Consider the following 26,004-nt stretch of genomic DNA (forward strand, 5'->3'; position numbering starts at 1 on the left):
GATAACAGCTGGATTGTGGTGATAATTAGCACTGTTCGTAGTATTGTGGGAGGAGGAATTGTGGTGAGAGAGAGAATCTAGGTAGCCTCACTGTGTGTGTGTGGCAGCCACTCTTGTTTTGCTCATCATACTAGCTTAGTGGTTCGCTATGGTGAACACATTTGTACATGAATATATACAATGTGTATATATAGTGTAATAACAGCAACAGGAGTATGTTGGGAGGAGCTATTTTTGGTGAGGGAGGTGACATAATCGTAGCGTCGTCTGCTGACTGCTGTGTGATTTCTCGTGCAGTATATGGTGGCCACTGTAAAGTTTGGACACAATACTGGCTTACCTGCATAGTTCTGGTGAATAAAACATGTAGATAGGTATACATAACATGTGTAAATAGTGTAATAAAAACAATAACAGTGTGGTGGAAGAAGCAATGTTGGCGAGCAGGATGTTGGAGGAGCGAGTGAGACTGACTGGTGTGGCAGCTGTCACTCGTGGAGTTCTGAGTGTGTTGATGGTGAATGTATATAGTGTTTGATAGTGTATAGTGTGTAAATAGATTGTATATATACATAAATTAGCATGATGCATGGAAAATATGCGCAACATATGTGTACACATGTCATGCACGTAACAGTGTCTTCGGACAGTACGGATGTTCTACTGCCATAATATAGTGTAAGTCTTTATTATACATAGGATTGGTACGAAAAAACAAATAAAATGTATTTGGAATTGTGCCCAAAAAATGAACAAAAATATATTTGTGGCAACTGGCGCATCTTGAGCTGGACTCGCTAGTGGTCCCGGGGGCATACACCACGGGCGACCAGTGATTGATGATTTCACTCGCAAACTTACGGACCCCATAGCAGCCAAAGTAAGTACAATTTCAACTTTTTGTTAACATATCCATATTCAGGGAAGGATTTCTAACACTTTCAAGAAAACAAAGAATTTTTTCCAGAGAATTTATTTCCTGCACATTGGGGGTGTCATATTTGGAAGCAGCAGTTGAGGGGTTAAGGTCTTAATTTTTAATATATAAGTTTTAATTTAATAATTAGTTATTGTGATTAATTGGTAAGAGCTAATTTCTTTCAGGTTCTAATGAGGTACAAGAAACACTGGAATGTGGAAATTGAGTTGAAACCCGTGCTTCTGGCTGGCATTGCTAAAGCAGCAGGCAACACGGCGCCAATGTTAGTACCTAATAAAGGTCGCTACATGGCTAAGGATTTGCTGCGATGTGGCACTTACTTCAATGTTCCTCTGAAGTTGGTTCAGGTATGTTTTGCTGTCCCACTTAATTGTATGTACTGTAGTAATTATTATAAGATATAAATTATAATTTCACATTGTTGTAATTTTTGTTTGCACACTAAAAGTTGAGTGTTAATGCCAGTAATAACTGTTTTCTGGAAGGAGTCCCCCTCCCCCCAAGTTATCATGCTGAGATTACTCCTTGTAATTGGTTTACATCAGGCATGAGAGTTCTGTTTGGGCCACCAGGCACCAGAGCCAAAAACCTCCCCCCACCCCCTCTCCTGCCCCTACATAGGAAGCTCCATAATTCCATCTGTAATGAGACCAGCAGCACCAACCTGGGCACAGACAGGCAGAGAAGCCAGGCACTGAGCATAAAACCTGCACCTTTTCCTGACATGGAAAAACATTGCAAATGGTGGTATAAGCCACTGATAGAGCCAGAACCAGAAACAGATCTGCAGGACATTCTTCTAACCAATATAGTATGTCATAATTACCAGACTACCACCAACCACTGGGCCTTATCGAGGAGCTAAGGCACATGCATTCCTGGGGGGGGGAGGCCACTCTAGAGGAGTAAATCAAGAGGCAGACTCAAACCCTCTCTGGGAAAAGACCCCAGACTGAAGGCAGGGAGCAATGCCAGCAGCAACCAGAGATGGTAATGCTGGCCACATGCATTGAAGGCAAACCAAGAATCATGGCTTATAAGACAGGGTGACTGAAAAAAAAAACAAGCGGGTGAAACTAATTGGGAGCAAATACAAGTACAGGTCCCTACACCGGACAGTCCAAAATGAAAGCCATCATTTAGATTAATTTTGAAGCTAAAAAAGAAACATTGTACCTGGATGCAGATGCACCAGGTGTGTGAATGACTGGAGCGGCAGGCAGGGACTCTTCAAGCCACCAGGGCTGTTATCTGGTGGCAGGTGAATGTTAATAACCAGCAGTTATTAAACTGCTGGTTAATAGTTATAGATCTGGTGTTGCCTATTACTATGCAACGTGAGTTTACATAATTCATGTTAGGGTTGCAAATGTTGTCCATGCAATTCCATGTTTCTGTGGGGAGCCCCATCAACTTCCTGAAGCTATCTAAACTGATATGTGCTATATTAGTTTGGGCCACCTGGCTCCCTCAGAGAGGCACAGGGAGCAATGGCCTATGAGCACTTTATATTTATAGTATGTCATAATTGCCATCAACCGGGGAAGGACCCAGAAAGGTAGGCCAATCAAAACAGACCACTCTCTGGTTAACCTGTGCAATCTACACCCGAAAAGATTAAAATAACTCCTGTAGAAAGAAACCCAACGAGCAACACTTCATGCAGCTAGCACTCGTTAGCACTACCTCCAAAGTTCTAGTTCTGGATTTTTACCCTGTGTGGCTATTCCAGCTCTGTGTGGTGACCAGGTGTCTTAGTGTACAGGAACAGCATGCCCCTAAGGTGACCTTCCCTCGGTGCTCTGTGAGTACTTCCCCTGCGAGTCAGGGTTATCTTCCCTAGAGCGTTCGGGAGTCGCTCCCCGCTTGAGGACCTCAACGCTTGATGTTGTCTCGACCTTGGAGTACATCGAGGGTCTAGGGGTTTCTGTCTTGCCCTGGGTAGGGGAGTGTTATTAGTTGGGAAGGGTGTACTGTGCCTGGAGTAGCTACCTTTACTTCAGTGCAGTGGCCAATATTTCTCTCTGACTGCCCGTCTGTTTGTTGTGTGTCTTCGGGGGTTTTTGTTTTAATTTTCTTTTCATTCTCTGGAATTCTTGCCTTGTTTAGACAGAGGTGGTCAGCTTAGCTTCTTATTAGCCCCTAAACTGTGCATAGCATATATATACGCTAGGAGTAACATGTTCCACTGTGCGCATGGCGTATATATATGACATTGAGTGCCGTATATAGTCACGATCACACTTGTAAGAAATTCCATTATTATGGTTATTTTTTGTTTTCTGGGGGGAGACCCGTTGGCTCCCCGGAGCTTTACCGGCTGATATGCTAATGTCAGACTTTGGCATCAGTCATGTGTATGGAGTTCTAGGGCCTATCGGGGACCACGGCCAGAACCTGGCCCCCTCAGAGAGGCAAGGGGAGCAATGGCCTATAGAAACTCCCGTGTGGTAGGAAGCATTCTATGTCTGCCATCGACCGGGTCAAGCATCCAGAAAGGTAAGCATTCCAAAACAAACCCCTATTCTGGTGAAAATTGCTACCTAAAGCCGAACTAGTGGATAGAACTCTTCAACAGAAAACAAGGAAACTAGTATGACGTCATACGTCACCGCGCCGCTGTCTGCGCAACTCCCCCCACCAGTTATGTGCTCCGGCTCCAGTGGTTGTATCAGCACTGTACCTAGAATGTCGTGTCTGCTTTCTAGGTGATGCGTGAGCCGGGAGTGATTCTCCAGTACTCGGGCTGCATGCGCCTAGGGTTCCCTTCCCTAGGTGCCCTGTAAGTTCTGCCCTTGGGGCTTGGGGCCGCCTTCCACAAGTTCCTTGGGTCCTGCCCCTGCTTGGCCGTTTACTGCTTGGTTTTCGGCCGCTCTTTGTGTGCTCGGGTGTTCTGTCTCCCTTGTTCGCCTTAGAGTAAGGGGCAGTTTTTGCACTGGTGGGGCGCAGGGTACTGTGCAGCTTGTCTTTACCAATCACAGCGGCCGGCTCTGTTCCACTTGGGTACGCTGTCCTCTTGCGGGGTTTTCTTTTTCTTTTTGTTTATCTACCTGGTGGGGGGTCTGCCTTCGTTCTTGCTCCTTTTGTCCCTTGTGTTCTGAGTATTTTCTGGTGGTACCCCCTGCTAGGTCCCCGTGAGTGTACACGTCCCCGGGGTTCAGCTCTTAGAAAGTTGTTTGGTAGCTTTGGGTGCCGGTTAGCAGTACCCTGCCTGGGATTACCTGAGCGCGAGTCCTCTTATAGTAAACGCTCGGGACCCTGGGAAACCCCTGGGGGCGCGCGGGTCCGATGGATGTGATCCCAGAGTCCCCCCCTCGCTTCCAGCGAGTTTGAGGGTTGCTCTCACCCTTTGTCTCTGGGTGACTCTCTGTTTTGCCTCCGTCTGCTGCCTATGGGGTCGGTGACATCTTCGACCCGGAGTCCTGCGAGTTTGGTTGCTCGTTGTGGCTCGGTTACCCAGTTGTGCTGACAAAGCGGGTGCGGGCAGCAGGGGCGTTGCACTTGAGCCTTGGTGATGGCAACGTTCTCGTGGTTTCCTCCCCGGGAGTCCCGGGGCTGCCCCGTTGTAGTTCGTTTTGGGACTTGGGGGTGTTGGTTGCTTCGGTTCCATCCACGCTCCCTTGTCTTTCCCCTGGATCACCCTTCCTGCCTGCATCCGGTTCCTTACCGTCTGTAGGTTCGGGGCGGGGTTATTGATGGTTTTGAGACTCGGGCAGTCTCGGGGAATTCCCCTTCCGGGGTAGTGACGGGGGCATTTGAGCCTGTTCCTCCAGCCGTGTTGTATGAGTCTGCCAGTGGGCTCCCTTCCTTAGTGTTTTCACGGCTGCCCCGGTTTTCTGGTACGGCCGGGGCTTTGGGGGAACGTCTCGGCCCCGGGGCCTGTCGTGTAGGTTCCCGGGGCTGGGGAGGGGCTGACTTGGGGGGCCTTGGCCCCGTTGGACCACGTGGGGGTTTTTATCCCCCTCTAGGCGGGGCTTGTAGTTACGCGGAGTGGGGTCTTTCCTCCCCACTCGCCGTACGTGCTGTTGGGCGTCAGCCCCTCCCTGGGCTCGGTTCCTTGGCCTTTGAGTCGGTTGGTTCCGTCCTGTGGGTGGATGTTTCCTCCCACCCTTTTTTGGGACAGTGTTTTCGTCATGTTTCCCCGTTCGATGGGGTTCTACGTGACTTCTGATCTCGGGTGCACCTGCGCCTTCCTGTGCCTTTGGGACTAGTGTTGGCTTCTGTGTTCTCGAAGGTTCGGGAAGGTTTTTCGCTTCTTCCCGCATTATTGGAACGTCTGTCGGCTCCTCGTCCTTGTCGCCGTTTTGGGTTACTTGTGGCCCAGTTGGGCTATTTGTGGCTCTGTTGGGCTACTTGTCGCCCTGTTGGGCTACTTGTCGCCCTGTTGGGCTACTTGTCGCCCTGTTGGGCTACTTGTCGCCCTGTTGGGCTACTTGTCGCCCTGTTGGGCTACTTGTCGCCCTGTTGGGCTACTTGTCGCCCTGTTGGGCTACTTGTCGCCCTGTTGGGCTACTTGTCGCCCTGTTGGGCTACTTGTCGCCCTGTTGGGCTACTTGTCGCCCTGTTGGGCTTCTTGTCGCCCGGTTGGGCTACTTGTCGCCCGGTTGGGCTACTTGTCGCCCGGTTGGGCTACTTGTCGCCCGGTTGGGCTACTTGTCGCCCGGTTGGGCTACTTGTCGCCCGGTTGGGCTACTTGTCGCCCGGTTGGGCTACTTGTCGCCCGGTTGGGCTACTTGTCGGCCGGTTGGGTTCCTTTTTGGGCTCTTTGCTTCTTTGGCCGGTTTTATTGTTCCTGCTTCCTCTTTTGGCTACTTTTCTCGTGCAGTAGTCCTGGTTGGCGCTTTCCCGCAGAGAGGGTGTGCAGTTCGGCCAGCGTGTTATGCGCATGCGCTGTGGAGTTTGTTTTGGTCTGGGTGGTGTTTCAGTGCTGGTGTTTTGCGCCCTTTTTTGCTACAGTGCTTCGCCTCTCGTTCTTCTCCCTGGCTGCGGTATGTGCCCCTTCGCGCCGGGGGTGTCCTGGTTCCCAGTTGTGGGGGAGGACACCGCGGTTTTCCCTGTCATGGGTGTGGACCGCCTCCTTCGCCTCTCCCTGCTCTCCTGCGGGTCCGGCAGGGTCCGGCTCTGGCGTCTTCACCTGGCGGTGCTCCCAGGTTCTTCTGGGCACGGTTGAGTTGTCAAGTTCGTACCACCGTTCGCCAGGTGAGTTTCTGCGGTCTGGCGTCTTTTGGCCGGGGATGCGGAGTTGTTTATATACCTGTCTTTATTTAGGTATATTTTTGTATGACTGAGACCGTTCGCACACCAGTGACTGTCCCTTTTTCAACCCTTCCTGTCCCCCTCATGTGCATGTCCAACCCATGCTGGAGTCATTCAGGGGACCCTCCTTTTTTAATGTTGTGAGGTGTGGGGGTTGTAGGGTTTGTTCTGTACTCACCTGGTAAGGCTCCTGGCTGTGCTTGCACGATTTGAGCTCTGGCTCTTGGGTCCCACCTATCTGGTAGAACTTGACCCTGCCTGATTGTCCACCCCTGGTTGTTTTCCTGGGGTTTTTGTGCTTCTGCTCTTTCTTCCTGCCTCCTCTGCAGCAGGGGTGTTGTGCATGTGTTCTTAGGCGTTTGTCAGCCTGTGTCCTGTGATGTGCTTCTTTGTCTCGGTCTATTGCAGTTGTTCGTACCCCTTGGTTCGGGTACTGTTCTGGCGGCGACCCTTCCGCCTTCTTTGGTTTCCTAGCTTGCCCTGCCGTTTTTTTTTTTTTTTTTTTTTTTTTCTTGCGATGTCTCGCGTCAACCCATCGTTTCTGAACTCCTGGCGGGCTTGCATGCTTTGGGGAGTATTTCTGATCGGCAGACGTTCCATCTCTTTGTGCCGCCTGGGTTTTGGTGGTCGCACCCGAGATCTTCCCGTGGCTCCGCCTTTTCCTGGGCTCGGAGGGGCCTTGTCGGGGCTGCTTATGTTCTGCCTCGCGGTCTCGCCTCCGGTTGGTGGTCGGGTGGCTTCGTGGTAGGTGTCCCACCTGTGTGCTTCTCTTGGCGGCAGTATGGGGTATTTTGGCGGTCCTTCCTTTTCCTGTCCCTTCTTAGGTGGTTACTCTTGTTAGCTTGGTTTACTCTCGGCTTGGTTCTCTGGTGGGGGTTGGGGGCCGTCGTCTTGCCACATAGTGTCGCCTCTTTTCGTGCGGCGCGGGCGGAGCCGCTTCAGCTTGCTTTCGGTCTTGGTGTTGCTTCTGCACCGTTAATCAGCTGTCTTGTGCGTCGTTTCACCTCCGGCTTGTTCGTGCGCCGCTTGCACCATCCTGGTCTCTGGTCAGCGTGCTCTGTCTTCTCCTCGGTTGGTAGTGCCCCTTCGGTTTCGGTGTGTTTTTTCGTCGGCTCTTTCCTTTTGGCCTTTGCCTCTGGGGGTCGAGTCGCTGAGTTTTCTTGCTCCTTCGGTTTTAGCGTTTTGGTTGTTCGGTGGCGGCAGTCTCCATCTTTTCTGGCGCGGGGTGGGGCTGCTGCGTTCTGGAGGGGTCCAGGGTTTGTTGGTGCTTCGTTGGTCGGGCTGGGGGTTTGTTGTGTTTTGTGTTCAGTGGCGGCCCTCCGCTGTTGTTTGCGTGCCACGGCGTTTGGGTCCGGAGCGCGTTTTGCGTTGATCTGGTTCTGTTCTTCCCGGTTCGCGGGTGATAGTGTCCCGGGTGGTCAGCCGTGTTCTTGCGGATAAGCTGCCTGTGTTCTTTTCTCATGCCTGTGGCGTTCGTGGCTTCGCTGCTCTCGCTGCCGTCTGGGCGACGTGGCCTTGCGGTCTTTTGGGCATGGATTTTTGGGGTTCATGCAGGGGCCTTGCTGCACGTTGTTCTCGTGTTGTTTCCGGGACTTTTCGGGGCTGTGGCGCCTTGGGTTGGCGTTTGCTGCCGGTTGTCTCGCTTCCTTGGGGGGTGAGTGGTGTCTGCCTCCCGGTTCTGTCCCTTTGACCTTCCTCTGTGGGTAGTTAGCTCCGGGGAGCCGACGGGGCTCCCCCCAGAAAACCAGCGTTGAATGTAATGAAACGCCATTTTCTGGGTGAGACCCGGAGGCTCCCCGGCAACCCTCCCTCCTTCCGGTCGGCGGTTTTTTCGCGTGTTTTGACATCCAGCCTCAGAACTGATGGGTGGATAGCCGGCGTGGGAGGTCTGGGGCTCCCCCTTCCCCCTCACGGGGAGGGGGGGGGGCTGGACAGACAGCGGCGCGGTGACGTATGACGTCATACTAGTTTTCTTGTTTTCTGTTGAAGAGTTCTATCCACTAATCCGGCTTTAGGTAGTAATTTTCACCAGAATAGGGGTTTGTTTTGGAATGCTTACCTTTCTGGATGCTTGACCCGGTTGATGGCAGACATAGAATACTTCCAACCACAAGGGGGTTTCTATAGGCCATTGCTCCCCTTGCCTCTCTGAGGGGGCCAGGTTCTGGCTGTGGTCCCCTATAGGCCCTAGAACTCCATACACATGACTGATGCCAAAGTCTGACATAAGCATATCACCCGGTAAAGCTCTGGGGAGCCTCCGGGTCTCACCCAGAAAATGGCGTTTCATTACATTCAACGCTGGTTTTTTTGCTGTAATATTATTCAATAGTGTGTAGTTTGTTATATTTATATAATAAAATGAGTGAATCATTGCTGTACTCAAAAATATGGTGTGCATATTGTTAATTCAATTATGTTCATCAATCAGTGAACAAATACTTTGTCGGTTATTACACTATAAGCACAGGTTATATATAAGTATCTGCATGTTTTGTTCACTATAACGAACCACTAAGTAGCTATTATGAGTCAAAAAGTAACGAGGAGTGACCGCCGTGTACCAGCCAGCCACTCACGCCCTCCCCTCAAGTCATCTGACTCGCCCACATTCTCCTCCCACAATACTGTTTTTGCTATAATTCACTATATACAGACGTTATATATAAGTATTTCACTGTTTGATGAACATAATTGAATCAACAATATGCACACCATATTTTTGAGTACAGTGATGATGCACTCATTTTATTATATAAATATATCACACTACACACTATTGAATAATATTACAGCAAAAAACTACGAAAAATCAATTAGAGACATTGAAATAATTAGGTAATTATCTCTTTGTGGTAACTCCGGCCTGACAGCTGGCGAGCAACAGATCGTCTGGGACGCACGCTGAGTCAGCGACTGTTTTTTGCCAGACTTTCCCGCCCTATAGCAGGCAATATATGCCACCTACGTTTTTTTTTATTATTTTTTTTCCATGATCAGTGAACACAAATTAACAGGTTTAGAAGACAAAATAATTTTTTTTTGTATGCGTCTGTGAGTGACACATGCTAAATAGCCAGGCGCCATACAAGGGTTAATAATCATTAACATGTTTTATTGCTTCCTGCTTATTAATTAAACAAATACATTTCTACTTATGAATTATGGACAGTTGAAGTACTGTATTGACCTTTAAGCAGTGTGTGTGTGTGTGTGGGATATGGGGCGTGTGGTGGGAGGAACGGAATCACACAGATAACCCTACACTCGTCCCCGATAGCCAGAATTGTTAAATTAAATTCTGAATGTACATGATCATATATATTTTTGGTCACAGATTTTGTTTAGCAATATTATTAGGATAATAAAAAGTTAAAAAAATACTTGTTTCATGAATGCTTTATTGTATTAGAAGGAAATTCTCCAGGCTGACAATCTACTGCCACCTACAAAAGGATCTCTTGGGGAGGGAGGGAGGGAGGCAGTGAATGTGGGCAGGGCAGAGGAAGACGAGAGAGATATCAAATAATATACACGTGGAAGATACTGGAGGGCCAAGTACCAAATCTACACAGTAAAATAACAACGTACTGGAGTGAACAATATGGAAGAAAATGCAGAATAGAACCATTTAAGAGCAGGGGTGCTATATGTACAATCTGAGAACACTGTATAAACATCAGAGGTCCACGGTTGTTCAACACTCTCCCAGTGAGCATAAGAAATATTGCCAGAACAACTGTGGAGATCTTCAAGAGGACACTAGATTGTTTCCTCCAAGGAGTGCCGGACCAACCGGGCTGTGGTGGATATGTGGGCCTGCATGCCGCTGCAAGCAACAGTCTAGTGAACCAAACTCTCACAAGTCAAGCTTGGCCTCGGGCCGGGCTTGGGGAGTAGAAGAACTCCCAGAACCCCATCAACCAGGTATCAACCAGGGACCAGGCAGTGGCTGCTCTACTGGACAAGGCAGCCTTTTTCTTTTTTCTGTGGTGTTGGACTCGGTCTTCCCCAGAGTTGGAGCCTCCACTATTATTTGACGAGGAGGAGGCACGCTTTGTCATGGAGACTTAAATTAAGTTTGCAACACCTTCCTCATTCTTTGCCTGCTAAAAGTAATTTGTTTTTATCTTGTTGCTGTTTGGCAGATTTGCTGGTTACTCATAAAATGTGTATTTAATGTCATTCATTTTGATGTTCTGTACAGTGCACATAATTCAATGATAGTTAAATTATAATGGTAACTATTATTATTCCTGTATTATTTTTATCATGTAAATGCACAATGTACTTAATATTTTGTTGATTGTAAGTGGTCAAACATTTATCAATACAATTTTAAATTTTAATATCAACAACTGATTTACTTTATATTTTGGTTAAGTTTGTTCCTAAAATAAAACATTCGATGAAATGAAATTTACTAATTAATTTTCAGAATGCTCATGAGTTAATATTGGTGAAAGGATCACTTGTTCCCTGCCGCTTTTTGACAGCCATTGACCTCCTCTTCCCAGACTATTTGGAAGCTGCTAGTCGTGCCCTGTGGATGGAAGTCTGGAACAAGGTAAGATAAATATTAATTAACTTTAGCAGATGTGACAGATCAGTGCAATGTAAGGTAACTTATCTTGATGTATACACTATACTAAGTTTAATGATATAAAATATTCAAAGTTATATCAATACAAATGCAATATTGTACTGCCAGATAGTTGTCTGTGTGCTTGACACTGCTTTCAAAATGAAATATGGAGTATTAGGTGTGATAAGACATTTTGAGTTACAGGATCCAATACTAATTTACAGAATTAGGTTCACTGAACTACTGTACTCATAATAAGAAATTACAATTCACAGTTGTCATATCCATATACCCTCTCACTTCCACTAACACTTAAAACACTTTAGTACTGAGACAGCACAAAAAATTTCATCCTAAAAATAATATTGTTCCCTGAAATTTTTTATAAAATAATAACTTAAAAAAAAAGTAAATTGTTCTCACTATTACTATAACTATTAAACCTCTTACGAATTTCAAGCCTTTTCTGGGAAGAAGCCCCTTGTAGCTTCCTCAATCTACTGCTTGATGAGGTTCTGGGAGTTCTTCTTTTCCCCAAGCCCGGCCCGAGGCCAAGCTTGACTTGTGAGAGTTTGGTCCACTAGGCTATTGCTTGGAGCGGCTCGCAGGCCCACATATGCACTACAACCAGGCTGGTCCGGCACTCCTTGGAGAAAATGATCTAGTTCTCTCTTGAAGATGTCCACGGTTGTTTAGGCAATATTTCTTATGGGAAATATTGCTGGGAGGATGTTGAACAACTGCGGACCTCTGATGTTTGTACAGTTCTCTCTGATTGTGCCTACGGCACCCCTGCTCTTCACTGGTTCTATTCTGCATTTTCTTCCATATCGTTCACTCCAGTACGTTGTTATTTTACTGTGTAGATTTGGGACCTGGTCCACCAGTATTTTCCATGTGTTTATTATTTGATATCTCTCCTGTCTCCTTTCTAGTGAGTACATTTGGAAAGCTTTGAGACGATCCCAATAATTTAGGTGCTTTATCGCGTCTATGTGTTATCTTGAGGTTATCATGAGTTGATTTCGGGGCTTTAGTGTCCCCGCGGCCCGGTCCTTGACCAGGCCTCAGTAGTAGGGTGTAAGCGCCACAGACGAATTTTTGTTTTTTCTGGAAATTCGTGTGTAGCGCTTCGGGGGTTTTCAGGTGAATTTGAGGAGTCACAGATTTTGGATTAAGGATTTCTTATGAGCAAGTAATTTCTGAGATCTTAGAAGTTTGTTAAAAAGTTCTTATAATGAAAATAAGTAGGAAAATCTTAAAGAAAAGTTTTAGAAAAAATCGTGTTTGTGTCACAGCATTTCCAGGAGAACTCTACGGACATAGTTTGCCTGTTTTCAACTTCTGGAAATTCGTGTGTAGCGCTTCGGGGGTTTCAGGTGAATTTTGAAATTCGTGTGTAGCGCTTTTGGGTTTTCAGGCGAATTTGGGGAGTCACAGATTTGGAATTAAGGAATTCTTATGAGGAAAATAATTTCTGAGATTTTAGAAGTTTGTTCAAAGTTGTTATTATAAAAATAATGTCATACAAGTTTGTTAAAAAGTTCTTTTGGGGGAATTTTTTCAGAGTTCCTACCGATAATAAAACAGATATTTAGGCTGTATATGTTTAAGTTTGATTCTTACTTAGAAACTTGTATATTACTATATATATCTAATTCATTTCCCTGCCATCCCCCCTCCCTCACCTTTCCCTCCCCCTGCATCTCCCACTCATATACCTCACATCACCTCCCTCCCCCCTTACCTCGCAATCTCTCGCGTCACCTTTATTTACCTTAGGCCCGGCCAGCCAGACGCTTCTTGTAGGTCGCCTCTTATCATATCTTATCTTATCTTCTCCATAATATCTGGACCGTCCCTCCTCTCTCTCTCTCTCTCTTCATATTATTCCCTCTTCCTATTTTTCTGACATACTAATGTTTTATTCCTTTTTCATTAACCAGTCAGTTTTATACAAATCAACCGAAGCATCTCAATGTAACCTTTAATACTGAAACTGTCTCAGAGACTAACTAAGCTGGCCCCAGCTACCTGCCCCAGGCTATCTGCCCGAGGCAATCATCACCTGATTACCTGCCCAGACATCTACCAGTCATTGTCAGCGTTCGCCACCGTAATAATTTATATATATATACATTAGGCGTTAATAAAACTTATTTATTTATTTATAATTTATTTAGTCATCTAATTCTTAGTTTACACAATTTATAATAAAAGAGTTTATTCCCAGTATTCGCCAATCATTCTCGCTATTAATAAAACAGCCAAACGCTCACTCAGGGGCACACTATCGTTATTACGCTCATTCAGGGGCCCCTCAGATTGCCTAAGGCCAAAGTCTTAGAGGCCTACACTTTCAGTCAGCATTCAATCTTCATCCTGTTCACAAGGTTCCCCCAGTCTAGTCATATCATCATGTCAGTGTGTCCTCTGTGCCTGTCTCCTCTCAACAACGAAATCGTGCATGTGTGTCAAACTCAGTGTTTAACATGCCTAGGTGAAATGTCTATCAACGCTCTTCAAGAATGCAGACTGTACTGTATAGGATGCAACGGGCCTACACCTCCTGGACATTTTGACGTAACCTGTACCAGCTGTGGACAACTCTATTGTGCAAATCGTAAGTACCGCTTTTTTCTCGCACATTCAATAAACTTTCAAAGAAAATATATATCCGAAACACACATACATACATACATACAGACAGTCAATTTATATAAATTTTTCTTATTTCAGTTCATGGTTCTACTTCCTGCCCGTACTGTCATTGGTCCGTTAACCGGGAACCTCCCACCGAAGCCAGAAACGTCATTGAACCTCCACCCAAACGCCGTCGCATCATAAATAACCGTACGTTTTCACAATAATTTTCGTAATTTAAAAAAGTTAATAATTATATATTTTAAACAAGTGTATAAATAAGTAATATGTACTCATACAGAAAAATGTTTCCATTACAGGAGTTCCTATTCGTGATCAAGAGAATCTCATACTTGGTGGAATCAACATCCCAGCTCGTAAGTAATATTATTATTTATCTGTAATTCAGTTTTTCCTCTTATTTAGACTTTTGTTTTTCCTCTTAATAATAAATCCTCTTATTTACACGATATTTTCCTCTTAAAGTTACTAAACATTGTTTTCCTATTAAGGTTTTCAGATCCTCTTATTGTTTTCAAATTTGCTTTCCTCTTAATGTTTATTCATTACTAATATTATGTTACAGAATCGCCCCTGGATTCAACCCAGCCCTCTGAGTGTAGCACGCCTGTACGCAGTCAACCCCAGCTTTCCCAGGAGCTAGAAGAAGATGTCCCAGACGGCAACCTGCAGGCTTCCTCAGATGAAGAAGAAGAAGACGATCAACCCCCTGTTCACGACATATCAGATGAAGAAGTCAACGCTCCAGATTCCCCAGAGGTACTTAACTTAGATAACGTTCTTCCGCGAGTGTTAGAAGTCATACACCATTTCGAAGGATCATTCTCGAGACATTCTTTCTCCATTCCCGGTCATTTAGACGCCGACCCCAGCGTATATATAAATAGGTATAGGGAATTCTTTATAGAATATATAGACAATCAGTTCAGACAAATACAGGAAGAATTCCCTCCCTCATTTCACATTTACCCAGACGTAAGCCTAATTTTGCAAAAACTTAATCATGCCAACGATCAATATGAAATATTAGACGAAGTATTTTCAATTAGAGGAGAAACTCAGACTGTTACACAGGAAGAGGTGGAAGTTCTCGTAAATTCATGGGTTGACGAAATGTCTGCTAAAATTGACGAATGCCTAAAAAATGTCCAATCCTCAAGTGTAGGAATTCATTCCATGTCAGGCTTTGCCATTAATTTTTCATATATTCGCCACCCTATGCACCTTGGATCTTACGTACCATATCCTGCAAAATTAAAGGGTAAAGAATCAGTATTTAATCCTGAAAGTGAAGGAGATGAGTGTTTGTTACAGTGCATTGCAGCGTATAAAAACTTAGCATTGGGCAGGACCCTGGATAACGTTAGAAAGTGTTACAAAAACCTTCGATGGTGTAGAAGATTCGTAGTATGGGCAGATGAAATCAGATTCCCCGTATCATTTGATAACCTTAAGAAAATAGAGAAGCTTAACAAAATTTCTATTTATATTTAAACAGTAACTCATGAAAGTAACAGATACTATCTTAGTTTAGCTAGGAAAAGCCAGGAAAAGTATGTCGATAAAGTTCCTTTGTTGTTATTAGAAGGCAAGCATCTCTGTCTGATCAAGGATTTTGATAAATTTGTAAAGAGTATTAACCATAATCGGTATAAAATTCCTGACACTCATAAATTCTGTAAAATTTGCCTTTTGCATGCTCCCATAGATGAAATTCAGGCTCACGAAGAGTCATGCACTGTATCCCAAGTATTTTCGTTCTATAACGCTAATGATAAAATCAGTTTTAAAAATTACGGTAGGACCTATAGCCCAACTCACACCGCCTATTACGATTTTGAATGTCTATTAGACCGTCAAAATCCTAGAGGCATGGTGGAATGTAAGCATAAAGCAATTGCTTATGCTTACATGATTTTAGACAGGGAATTCAATGTCGTAGAAACGTATTCATACGTAGGTCCAGACGCGGTCAATCATTTTATTACAAAGCTAGAAGCCTCATGGAAAGCTATTCATGCTCAGCTCCCCAACTTCCCTAAGAACTTGTCTAGAGAACAGGAAAGAATGTTTCAAAGACAAAATACGTGTCAATTGTGTCATCAAACTTTCAAGGATAAGAAAGATAAACATAGACATCATAATCATGCTATTCAGGAAAATAATTACTTAGGTGCTTATTGTGCTCGTTGCAATTTACAATGTAAAAATGCTCGTAGATACTTGACCACATTTTCCCATAATGCTGCCTATGATCTTGGAATTATACTTAAAGAACTGTCCAAAAATCCTCACCGCGATGTAGAAATTCTAACCAAGGAAGGATTGAAGTTTATGCAAGTTATCATAGGTAAACTTAAATTCCTAGATAGCCTAGCTCTCCTTAATGGGTCATTAGGAACCTTAGCAAGCGAGCACGTTGCCGGTAAGAAACCCACCAAGTACACTGAACACATACTAAATGGCGTATCCGATGAAGCTAAAGCTCTGTTAATTAAAGGTAAACAAAGCCTATGTTATGATTATATTTCTTTCATGGACGTGTTAGACGAACCTCAGCTCCCTTCGCGAGATAAGTTTTACAATGTTTTACATGACTCTCCACTGTCTGAAGAAGATTATAACAATGCTCTTAAAGTATTTAATTTAGGGAACTGTACAAACATCAAGGATTACCTTATGTTATATTTAAAAGTTGACGTGGGAATGCTAGTTGATATATTTACACTTTGGCGAACATCACTGAAAGAAATTTATGAACTAGATATTGTTTTCTATGTATCACTTCCTAGTTATGCTTGGGACGCGTTCTTATTTAAATCAAAAGTTGTACTTGACTATGTGTATGATCAGAATATATATGATTTGTTGAGAAGGAATCTTAGAGGGGGGTTCACATCTTCCATAAGACAATTTACACAGGCTGTTAACGAGCACACTACATCTAACCCTAGCTCTGATGACGATACTCATATTTTGTACCTCGACTTTAACAGCCTATATGCAGCGTGCATGGCTGAGGTACTTCCCCAGGGAGGGATTAGACAATTAACTGACCTTGAGCGGGATACCTTATTAGGGCAAGGGTTACAACATATCCCCTGTGATCAAGACAAAGGTTATTGGATTTTATGCGATACAAAACATGTATCTCCCGAGGTAGCCAGGTATACTGATGATCTGCCCCCTGTACTTTCTCATAATAATATAACTGAGGAGTTTTTGTCAGAGTACAGTAAGAAAACCCTTAATGATGAAAAACGTAAGCTCCCACCTAAAAATACTAAGTTAATTGCATCCCACTTGCCCCAAAACAACTACTTAGTAAGCCTTGATTTCCTGCAATTGCTATTAAAACTTGGACTAGAAGTTGAACGAGTAAAAACAATCTATGAATTTAAACAGGCTCCCTATTTAAAAGATTTTATTTCAACCAACATTCGAGAACGAGCCAATACCACCTGTAAAGTTAAAGAAAAAGCTTTTAAACTCATAAGTAATAGTCTGTACGGGAAATCAATGACAAATATATCTAGATATGCTAATACTCACCATCTAGTAACGACAAAACATTCATTCTTAACTCATGCAAGAAACCCTTTGTATAAACGAGCTGTCTCTTTAGGTCAAGATAGGGTTCTCTGTACAGTAATGAAAGACATCCTTAAAGTTACCACTCCTTCTTACATGGGATATCAGATCTTGCAGATAGCCAAGAGGCGTTTATACGAGTTCTGGTATAATGTAGTTAAAGCCCATTATGGGGAGAGAGCTAGACCAATTTATACGGATACAGACTCATTCATATTTACTCTGACCTGTAAAGATGCTTTCCAAGAAATGACAAAAGCTCCTCTAGTAGATTATATGGATTTCAGTAATTTTGACAAAGATCATCCCATGTATTCTGCTACTCGCAAAGGTGAATTAGGACTCCTCAAGTCAGAAGTAAAGCAGAAAATTATAACTGAATTAATTGCACTCAAGCCTAAAACTTATTCTCTCCTAACCCTTGATAATGAACATTTATGTAAATATAAAGGGATTCCTTATCACCAACAAAAGAAAATAACACATGCATCTTTTCAGAACATATTAGAGACAAATACAACTTTTAATTTTGTATCCCGATCCATTCGTAATGTTAATGGACAGATATGCACGTGTAAAACAACTAAGCGCGGTCTGTCAGCTTTTGATGACAAGAGGTACCTCATTAGTCCCACAGAGTCATTAGCTTACGGTCACCCAGACATTCCAGAGCGTGAGGTAGAGGAAGATGTACAGGTAGAGGAAGAGGTATAGGAAGAGGTACAGGTAGAGGAAGAGGTACAGGTAGAGGAAGAGGTGCAGGTAGAGGATCCAGTAATTGTAGATAATCCCCAACCAAGACGTCAATTGTTTCCCATTTTTAATCTTTGGGAAAAGCGGGATAGAGTCGCTCAGCAATTATTCCCTAACAACAACTAAGTCTGTTACTGTATTGTCTATGTATTATCTATAACTATATTCAAATGTCTATGATATTTTGATATTGTATATTCTATGATTTGTTACTGTATTTGATATGTTATGACTAAGATTTTATTTGCTATGATATTTTGATATTGTATTGGCTATGATTTTCTTACTGTATTGGATATGATCAAATGGCTATGTTATGACTATAATTTATTTTGTTACTGTATTGGATATTGTATATTCTATGATTTTATTACTGTATTGGATATGTTATTACTATAATTTTATTGGCTATGATATTTGATATTGTATATTCTATGATTTTATTACTGTATTGGTTATGTTAGGACTAAGATTTTATTGGTTATGTTAAAATAAAAACTCGAATGTAGATTTCCTTTAAATACTCCTTTCATTATATATTTGTAGTTAGTCTATTGAATCCTAGCAACATGGAAGGGCAGAAAAAAGTTATTACTGAATCCCAGTTGAATATATTTAGTGAACCATCAAGAATTATTATTGCTGGATTTTCAAATGGTGGGAAGAGCTATTTATGTGCTAAAATGATAGAGAAATATCAGCAGAACTTTGCAAAAATAATTATCTGTGGAAGCGGGTATAAAGAGTTGAGAACTAATCCACTTATTAATCATAAGACATCTTTTTACTCTGAAATTGTAAACCCTTTAGACGATCGTGATCCAGAGGACACATCTCATATATTAGTTGTTTATGATGACTTGTATGTTGAATCTACAAACTCTAAAATAGTAAGTGATATATTTACTAAGGGACGGCATGAGAACATCTCTGTTATTTTTATAACCCAAAATATATTTTTCAGTGGGAAATTTTCTAGATCTATAAGTTTAAATGCTTCTCATTTTATTCTGCTTAAATCAAGAGACTTGTCCCAGATAGAAACATTAGGCAGACAAATATTCGGAAAACAAGATGCCAAGAAATTTTTAGATATATATAAGAAAGTGATTTCTCGACAGTATGGGTATTTACTTGTTGACTTGGGCGTTAAAACACCTGAATCCATAATATTTAGGGGAAATATTGTAAATGAACCCCCATATGAAATAGTGTATCAATGGTGAACATTACACAAACTCTTAATAAGATATACAATGACCCCAAGTCCATAGGTGGGTTTGGTGGCGTTTTAAAATTGTATAAGCTGCAAAGAAAACAATCCCTGAAATAACTATAAAAGATGTGAAAGACTATTTAAAAACGTCTAATGCATATACCTTACATCTATTAAAAAAACGTAAATTTAAACGAAGACGTATCTTAGCACCTAGACCTAAAGCTTTCTTTACCAGTGACTTGGCTGATATGACATTGTTAGCTAAGCACAACAATGATATTAAATATTTATTAGTTTGTGTTGATATATTTTCAAGGTTTGCACATGTAGTTCCACTATCCACTAAATCTGGTCAGAGTGTAAGTGAAGCCATGAAAGCTGTTCTGGATTTACCTTCATCATAAGGTGTAAGGAAGCTTAACACTGATAAGGGCGGTGAATTCTATAATAAATATATGAAACGATTGTTAGACAGTAAAAACATTGATCTGTACAGTGTATTTTCTCAGGAAACTAAAGCCAGCATTGCAGAGAGATTTATAAGAACATTGAAAACTAAGATTTATAAATATTTAACGGCTTATAACACCTTAACCTATATAAATGTTTTACCCGATATGGTTAAAACGTATAATAGAACACCACATAGAGGATTAAAGGGGAAAATACCTATTGATGTACATGCTTTATCTTCGCCTCAAGATGTGACTAGGCAATTTAAGCTCATGTATAAAGGAGAGCAGCAGACTAAGCCATGCATCAGTAATCATCTGTCTGTAGGAGATACAGTACGGCTTGCCTTATCTAATCGTATTTCAAAGTTCAAAAGAGGTTTTCATCAACAGAACACTAAGGAAATATTTACAATTGCTCAAATTGATACTAAACAACCCGTGCCTTTATATTATCTAAAGGACTTAAATAATAGACTTATAGAAAGCGGATTTTATAGAGAGGAGTTGACTCCCACCTACTTGTCAGATACATTTGAAATTGAGAGAATTATAAGTAAACGTAAAGTTGGTAATACTACTTTATATAAAGTTAGATACGTCGGTTACGACAGTTCATTTGATCAGTGGGTGAATTCAGATGACGTGAAGAAACTATGAAGAAGCAGCCCTTAGTTAGCAAGTATCGTGGATTTATTGAACTATTAGCTAGATTAGGTTATAATTCTAGGAAAAAGTTAATTAAGACTCTTAAAAAGGAACATATACTTTGCTTATCAGAAATATTTAATAATTTCTTAAAAAATAAAATTGAAGTTGGGAAGCCTATTTTAAAGAGACTTTCTAAATATAGAGCTCTACTCCATACATTAGCCTGTAAGAAGAAGGCTATTTCACTCAAGAAAGACATATTAACAAGTAAAAGAGGAGGTAATTTATTGGGCATTTTACTTCCCATAGCTATAAATTTCATTTCAAGGCTATTTAATAAGGAATAATGAAAGAATTCTATCTTGTACCACGAAAAGCTATTGATCAACAGAAGCCTACGGCCGTAAGTGTTGAGAAGCCTACGATGACAGTGAGAACAAATCCTGTTATACAACACTTGATAGACTTAAGATTAAAGCTTAAGGATTATGATTTTGCTGTCTCCTTGTTAAATTATTTTAATACAACTGGACTTGTAAAGTGGGATGAGGAAGGGAACATTACATCGCCAGTTACTGGGATCAATATTGTTGATGACGTTATAGGCAGGATGTGCACTCCGAAATTGTTATTCCCAGAAGATAAACTGCCTATAGCAAAGTTGTTTTTCTCTTTGACCTCTACACCTAAGAATTTATTTAGAAATGTAGATGCGAAAAATCAAGTGTTTTCTCCTCCAAGTTTGAAGAGGAAGATCAAGGCTGGAGATGAGGGAGAGTCTACCTGGATACCATATTAAGGTGAGTTTCTGTTTATTTTTTATCATTTACTATTAGTCTACAGGATGGATAGTTACGTTATATATGCAGCGAGTAACTCTGATACTGATGTATTTAAAAACAATGCTCCCAATGCTTTTGAAAATAGATTACATAATCAGCTGCCTTTAGACCCGAATAAAGCTTATGAAGTGTGCCTGAAGAATATATTCCTGCCTCCATCTTATTTCGCTGTTAGGAGGAATGACCCGGAAAGTTTTATTTCAGTTCAACTTCTAGTGTCTAATAAAAATTTATCTGATTTGAGTACGGTGAATACATCTTTCACTTTAAAGTCGGATATTTTAGCCAGTGATAATTGCATAGAGCTAACGACTATTTTAAATAGAAAAATTTCTACTATATTTTCAAAAGGTTCACTGAGTTTTATAGGACCCGTACTTAATTATAATTTCCCAGATCACGGGGACGTTTATATGAAATATGATTCGAGTATTAATCGAATTAAGTTTAATGCAGCATTTAGTGAGAAGTTGTTAAAATTATTTATTACAAAGGATGGAAAATTAGTTGTTCGAATTTCTTTATCTTTCGGTCGAAATATATGTAAAGTTATTGGAGCTGAAGTAGGTAAAGCCTATGATATTTTTATTATGAATAAGCTACCTAATAACAGGTTATCTGTACAAGATACATGCTATTATCATCCTAGGCCAGGAGGCCGTATAGATTTCTTGTGTGTATATTGTGATAAGGTGCAGCCAACCATGTTTGGTAATCAGATTGTAAATATCTTGGATGTTGTTTCGTTTCAAAGTAATGTAACACACAGGAAATTATATAAACCTTTAAATTCGACTAATATTGATGGCATCAGTATTAGATTAACAGATCAAGATGGGGAGCCTGTATATTTTGAAAAGGATGGATGTACGATTGCAGTATTACATATTAGACCCGTTGATATATGATGGCATGAGTAGAGGGAGTTTATCATTCTCTCTTGGCCTGTTTAAACATGAGGGTCGGGTTTGCGCCGCTGTCTGTTGACGAGGTAGGGCGATTTATCGCTCCTCGAGGGAAGAGAGGTGGAGCACTGGGCGATATTACTGTTTTTGATAGAAGACATTTAAGAGGAGGTGGAATATTAAGTTTCTTAACTGGTCTAGCTCGTAGAGCAACTCCTTTCCTATTAAAAACTATTATGCCAGCTGCATTGACAATGGGACAGAATGTTTTGCAGGATATAAATGCAGGCCAAGGTACTTTGAAAGATTCAATTAGAAAACGCGGTATGGAAACATTGAAAAGTATAGGTCCTAAATTGTTAGCAGGTGGCCGAATAACGAAAAGACCTGCCTATATAAAGAAAATGGATAGATATAAAGACGTGTTTTCATAAAAACAGTACTAGTTGTATGCTAGACGCAGACATGATGAGTGTAAATGCTCCTAGTGCAGCATTGCAAGTTCCTTTAGAAAATTATACAGCTGCTATAAGCGATGGCTTTCCTAAAGTTAATCCGCATAGAATGGTTGAAAGTACGATATTTTCAAGACAGACACAGGTATTTTACCTGTGAATTCAAGTATTAACAATAAATTTAAAGACTCTTATATTGAATTTCGTATCCCAGGAGTTAAGGGACAATTTATTGATATTTCGAGCTTGACGCTAGAACTGATGGTTGAATTAACGGGACCTGACGGAATTACGGCTTTAGCGGATATTAAAAATGCATCAATAGTCAATGGTTTGTCCCAGACAATGTTTAAAGCTGTAACTGTTTATTTAAATGAGCAAGTGGTGGAAACTAATTCACTATTTTCATATTTATCATATGTAAAGCTAATGACAACGCTTTCTGAATGTAAAGCTGAAAGATTTAAAGAACTGACGTATTTCTATAATGATGTTTTTCCTGAAAAAATATGATGTAGATTATTTTAAGAATGCCTCAGAAGACCTTAAATCTAGATTTGTAAAGTTAAAAACTGAGGGAGTAAATTGTTGCTTTAAACTGCTATTGGACATTACAACTTTGAGCGAATATCTTTTGGATGGAATTGATATTCGTTTGAGATTAGAACTTAACAGTGATCCGTGGGTTATAAACAGTATTGAATCTGGATATAAGTTTAACATAAAACTAGCTAGAATGTGGATTGATCGGATAACTCCATTTGCATCTGGATTGGAGGCTATTAATAGAGCTCTGGCTGAACAAAATACGCCAGTTACATATACGTTTGATAAGACACTCCACAAGACGTTCATTCTTGGTAATGGGCAGCAGAGATTAAGTATTGACCAGCCATGGGGGAGCATTATCCCAGATAAATTATTTATTATGATGATGGATATGGAAGCAATATCAGGAGCGTATACACTTAATCCACTTTATTTCGATCACTGCGATTTATCTAATGTATATATTACACGTGATGGGACAAACTTATTTAATATAACTTGCAAGTTCCCGAATAAATGTTCGAAACTATACTACGAGACTCAAAATACAGTAGGCTTTAATGCTTGCAATACCTTGACATATAATTCATTTATAAAAGGAAGAACGTTACTGGCATTTAGACTAACGCCTGAGGAATTGAGAGATACCCTTCCTATAGAGGCTTCAGGTAACCTGAGAATTACATTAGAATTTGCTGTTCCAGCGAAATCAAATAAAGTTATTATTTTATTTGGAATTACAACGGGAGTATTGAGAATTTATTCCGATTGGCGAGTTGTGTGTGATACAAGAGCATGAACTGCAAACAAATTAATACGGCATTGAACGATATGAAAGGTAGTAAAGCTAAATATATTGGATGCTATTTAGTGACGGATATATATAGAATAATGAAGCAAATACGGGATAAACCGATTATGTTTATAATAAATACCTTAGGAAGAGACTCTAAGGAAGTAATGGGTCACTGGATTGCTGTATATAAATCTAAACGGAAAATAGTTATACTCGATTCATATGGAATAAATGTGTATTCGCCATACATTTCGGAGTTTTTAAATTATTATAAAGACTGTGATGTATACACGTTTACAGAGAGACTTCAGAGTTTAAATACTTACGTATGCGGGCTATATGCGATGTTTTTTCTGTTACCATCTTTCAAATAAGGATCTAAAAACTGCAATAAAGCTATTTGAAACTAGTTTTACTTATGGAGAATATATGCAGAATGATAGGAACGTAATGAGGCTATCTTATGCTTTATTTAAAAATATGCCGAGCTGCTATGAAACGCTGTGTTATGATAAGAGCGATATTTGTTGGAAAATGTGCTTGGAGACGACTGGCTGAATGAGGCTATAACAAATTATCTAACGGAAAATGGTGAGTACATTTGTTTCGAGGTTTTATGTGTGTGATAAATATTGTACATGTGTAAACGCTATCTGAAACTGTTATTCTTTATTTACAGAGATGAAGAGTGAATAGGACGGATATTATACAAGCGGATTGAGGAGCGAGCTTCTTAGAACTTCGGGCTAACTGAATCGTTTATTATAAATTGTGTAAACTAAGAATTAGATGACTAAATAAATTATAATTAAATAAATAAGTTTTATTAACGCCTAATGTATATATATAAATTATTACGGTGGCGAACGCTGACAATGACTGGTAGATGTCTGGGCAGGTAATCAGGTGATGATTGCCTCGGGCAGATAGCCTGGGGCAGGTAGCTGGGGCCAGCTTAGTTAGTCTCTGAGACAGTTTCAGTATTAAAGGTTACATTGAGATACTTCGGTTGATTTGTATAAAACTGACTGGTTAATGAAAAAGGAATAAAACATTAGTATGTCAGAAAAATAGGAAGAGGGAATAATATGAAGAGAGAGAGAGGAGGGACGGTTCAGATATTATGGAGAAGATAAGATAAGATATGATAAGAGGCGACCTACAAGAAGCGTCTGGCTGGCCGGGCCTAAGGTAAATAAAGGTGACGCGAGAGATTGCGAGGTAAGGGGGGAGGGAGGTGATGTGAGGTATATGAGTGGGAGATGCAGGGGGAGGGAAAGGTGAGGGAGGGGGGATGGCAGGGAAATGAATTAGATATATATAGTAATATACAAGTTTCTAAGTAAGAATCAAACTTAAACATATACAGCCTAAATATCTGTTTTATTATCGGTAGGAACTCTGAAAAAATTCCCCCAAAAGAACTTTTTAACAAACTCGTATGACATTATTTTTATAATAACAACTTTGAACAAACTTCTAAAATCTCAGAAATTATTTTCCTCATAAGAATTCCTTAATTCCAAATCTGTGACTCCCCAAATTCACCTGAAAACCCAAAAGCGCTACACACGAATTTCAAAATTCATCTGAAACCCCCGAAGCGCTACACACGAATTTCCAGAAGTTGAAAACAGGCAAACTATGTCCGTAGAGTTCTCCTGGAAATGCTGTGACACAAACACGATTTTTTCTAAAACTTTTCTTTAAGATTTTCCTACTTATTTTCATCATAAGAATGCTTAACAAACTTCTAAGATCTCGGAAATTATATTCCTCATAAGAATTCCTTACTTCCAAATCTGTGACTCCCCAAATTCTCCTGAAAACCCAAAAGCGCTACACACGAATTTCAAAATTCACCTGAACCCCCCGAAGCGCTACACACGAATTTCCAGAAAAACAAAAATTCGTCTGTGGCGCTTACACCCTACTACTGGCCTCCACCCTCAGGAAGCAGCCCGTGACAGTTGGCTAACTCCCAGGTACCCTATTTACGGCTAGGTAACGGGCATAGGGTGAAAGAAACTCTGCCCATCGGTTTTCACCGACGCCCGGGATCGAACCCTGGACCACAGCATCATGTGTCCAGTGTGCTGTCCGCTCGGCCGGCCGGCCCCTGTGTGCCATATATGTTCTCTGTATTCCCCTCCATTTCAGCAATTTCTCCTGCTCTGAAGGGGAAAATGAGTACTGAGCAGTACTCAAGATGAGACAGCACAAAACAGTATGGTGGGTGGAGAATGGTGGCAAGTCAGGTGAGGTGAGGTGAGGGAGGGAGGGAGGGAGTGGCAGCCAGTGGCGGGCTGCCACTGCCTGTCACTGCCACTGCCACTCAGCATACCA

General features: G+C 41.5%; 1 protein-coding gene across 1 annotated transcript in view; it reads left to right on the forward strand.

Annotated features, from left to right (window-relative positions):
• The window catches only part of LOC138353622 (glutathione S-transferase kappa 1-like), a 193,756-nt gene that overhangs the window by 104,515 nt on the left and 63,237 nt on the right, over positions 1-26,004 (forward strand). Inside the window, exons 2-3 of the mRNA XM_069306816.1 lie at positions 1,105-1,287; positions 10,635-10,763. Coding sequence (XP_069162917.1) covers positions 1,105-1,287; positions 10,635-10,763 — 312 coding nt within the window. The remainder of the gene's footprint in view (positions 1-1,104; positions 1,288-10,634; positions 10,764-26,004) is intronic.

Source organism: Procambarus clarkii, chromosome 59 (genome assembly GCF_040958095.1).
Source record: "Procambarus clarkii isolate CNS0578487 chromosome 59, FALCON_Pclarkii_2.0, whole genome shotgun sequence".
Taxonomy (NCBI): Eukaryota; Metazoa; Arthropoda; class Malacostraca; order Decapoda; family Cambaridae; genus Procambarus; species Procambarus clarkii.